Source organism: Corvus brachyrhynchos, unplaced genomic scaffold (assembly GCF_000691975.1).
Source record: "Corvus brachyrhynchos isolate BGI_N302 unplaced genomic scaffold, ASM69197v1 scaffold10, whole genome shotgun sequence".
In the NCBI taxonomy this organism is placed as follows: Eukaryota; Metazoa; Chordata; class Aves; order Passeriformes; family Corvidae; genus Corvus; species Corvus brachyrhynchos.
Genome location: NW_008236180.1, coordinates 2,919,249 through 2,922,194, shown reverse-complemented (window position 1 = coordinate 2,922,194; position 2,946 = coordinate 2,919,249). Strand labels below are relative to the sequence as shown.

The 2,946-nt window shown below is 60.6% G+C and overlaps 1 protein-coding gene across 1 annotated transcript in view; it reads right to left on the bottom strand.

Annotated features, from left to right (window-relative positions):
• BPI (bactericidal/permeability-increasing protein) overlaps positions 1-2,140 on the bottom strand; it is an 8,449-nt gene extending 6,309 nt beyond the window's left edge. The window contains exons 1-3 of the mRNA XM_008635782.2: positions 1,976-2,140; positions 679-793; positions 79-207 (exon numbers count right to left, since the gene is read on the bottom strand). Of these exons, the coding sequence (XP_008634004.1) occupies positions 79-207; positions 679-793; positions 1,976-2,090 (359 nt within the window). The 5' untranslated portion in view covers positions 2,091-2,140. The remainder of the gene's footprint in view (positions 1-78; positions 208-678; positions 794-1,975) is intronic.
• Positions 2,141-2,946: the final 806 nt, after the last annotated feature.

Below are 2,946 nucleotides of genomic sequence, written 5' to 3'. Positions count from 1 at the left end.
AGAAGAAACCTGTCCAGATCCAGAGAGGGAGACATGGAGTGAGTGCCTGAATGGGGAGAGGAAGAGCTGGGCACGTACACAAAGAGAAACTTCACCCGCCAGTCCCCATCCAGCTCCGCAAAGGCGTTGGAGATGGAGACCTGCAGGCCCACGTTGGAGATGGGGGTAATCCGTGAGTACGGCAAGTGGAAATCACGAAGGCGCAGTCTAAAAACACATGAATAAAAATCTGTGCCTGGCAGGGACACGCAGAGCAGAGCAGCACCTTTGTGAATGTGGCCCTTGCAGCCACCCACGGCAGCTCCAAATACTGCACAGCAGGAGCAGAGCGGCATCCAGGGCAGCAGGGAGCTGGTATTTCCACAGAGGCTGGGCTCCTGCTCACATGGGAATGGGTGCCCTGGTCCCAGAGGCAAGGCCATCTCCACCACCCAGGCTTTGACTGTACAAAATCCACCCATACCTGGAGTGCCATCCCCCCAGATCCCTTTTCCCACTGGGCAAGGAGTGAAATGGGAACATATCTGCCTGAACCAAGGACAAAGCCAACATCTCAGGGGGCTGTGGAGGGGACAAGATGGTCCTCACTGCCCCAGGAGCTCCCCACCATCTCCATCCCTTCTGCCCCTTTCCTGGGTTGGGTGGCAGTGGGTGGCTCCAAAGACTGTCAGGGCTCACCTGGAGAGCTCATAGCGCACCTTCCCCACACGCCCAACACGAGAGTCACCCGACATGTCTGGCAGCTTCAGCTGGGCCAACTCCTTCTCCAGGATCGTAATCCCATGCTGATGGGCTGCAGGGACACAGGGAGATCATCACTGCCATCACTGCTGCAGGAGCTGGAGCACACGCCGGTCACACAACAGAAGAATCAAAGAAAACATCCAGGTGATGCCCTGGCTGCTTTCTACCTCCCAGGCTGGCTTTAAAGTAAACCTCCATTCACAGAGCCCTGTGAGCACACAGGTAATGCTGCCTGGTGCCCTGCTTGCAGCCCCAGGGGAAGGTGGTGGCCACAGAAAGGAGAGAGATGTCCCAGTCCTCACTCTCCAGGCATCAAACCAGGTGAGGTGTGTGGGAGGTCAGAGGCACTGTGCTGCTCCATGTCCATTGCCAGCAGGCAAAGATGGATGGAGTTTATGTCCCAGGGAGCAGCACGGCATCAGTGGATGCTGCACCCCTGCCTCCATCTGGGAAGGGCAGTCACGTTCTCTCTCACATGGCTGGCAGAGCTGCTGGGTAAATGAGCTGTTTCTCACACAGTGTATTTCCATCCATAACTGTGCTCTGCTGGAGCCGGGGCTCTGCCTGCTTCGATAAAACCAGCACGGGGCCCATCCATCTCTGTCACTGCCCCCCCCCAAAGCTCCCCACCTCCTCTCTCTTCTGCAGCTCCCTCCTCCAGGGCTCAAAGCTTGGCTGCCTGGACATGCTGTGGGACCAGGGGGCTGTGGAGGGGACAAGATGGTCCTCACGGCTCTGGGGGCTCCATCCCTACCCCACCTGCCCCTTTCCTGGGTTGGGGGGGCAGTGGGTGGCTCCAAGACCTGGCAGGGCTCACCTGGAGAGCTGATAGCGCACCTTCCCCGACTTATCTGAGATGTCTGGCAGCTTCAGCTGGGCCAACTCCTTCTGCAGGATCGCGATCCCCTGCTGATTGGCTGCAGGGACACAGGGAGATCATCACTGCCACCACTGCAGCAGGACCCTCCTGCTGTGCCAGCCCACAACACTGCCTGCCTGCAGCTCCCTGAGACCCCACAGGGCTGGTTCCCCTCTGCAGGGGCTCCATCAGGTTGTGGGGTGGAGGGCAGACAGGGGCAACAGGGGAAGCCCTGGGCGATGGTGCATTTGGCACCTCTGTCCGAGGATGTCCCCATCCTGCCCCAAGACCCTGCACTTCTCACAGGGTACCTGGCTCCACACCTCTGCCACCAGCACATCTGTGAGGAGAGAAATCAGAAGCAGAACCCACCGTAGTCCAAGCCTGCCTGGGTGATCCTCACCACGAAGCCGGGGTTGGTGGCTGTGGTGAGTGCCAGGCACAAGGCCACTGCCCCGCAAGCCACCACCAGGCTCTGCACTCCCATCCTGGCTTCCCGCAATGCTGTGCTGCGCTGGGCTCTCCCTGCCCACACCCCACACCACCTTTATATCCCTGCAAAAACGGGAACCACAAGCGCGGGTGGTGTGCGGACCCACGGGGGGCGTCCCCAGGACTTCCTGCTTGGCCACCGCCCTGCTCCTCTGTGCCGCTGGCACCATGGCACGGCCCAGCACAGAGGCACACCTGGTGCCTCTCACTGAAGGCGGGGAAGGGGCAGTGGAAACTGGGAGGCAACAGCCCAATTTCCAGCCCTCTGTCAGTGCCAGTGGTCCCTGCCTGCAGCAGCAGTGGATGCTCAGTGGAGCAGAGCTGGGTTGGGCACTGCCAGCTGAGCCTGACAGAGCCACATTCCTGCAGCCTGCACCCAGCAAAAACTGGGAACAGCCCGGGCTGCCCTGGAGCAGTGTCCCAGCCCTGCTGCTCCCCATCCCTCTCCCTGTCCTGTGCATCTCCGGGCTACTCTGTGAGCTGTTGCTGTCACACCACGGACCCGCCAAAGGCACCAGAGCAGCCTTGGGGCACAGCAATGGCTAAAGAAGGCAGGGCACAGCTTCTCACCTCATGTGAGCAGACCCCGGGGACTCCCACACCCAGCAGGGCTGGCAAAGCAGCACCTGCCTGGGCTGGGCAGCTGCACCAGGGCAACTCCATCAGTGGGGTGCCCTGCACCTCCAGGCCCTGTCATGGGGCTCCTGCACAGAGCAGCCATGCACAGGAGGAGACATCCATCACCCCAGCACAAGCCCCAAAGACAACACTTCTGAGGCCTGACATGTCACAGCTCTTGTCATGATGGGCTGGAGACAGGGGCAGGAGCAGGCTGCAGGCAGGTAGGAGTG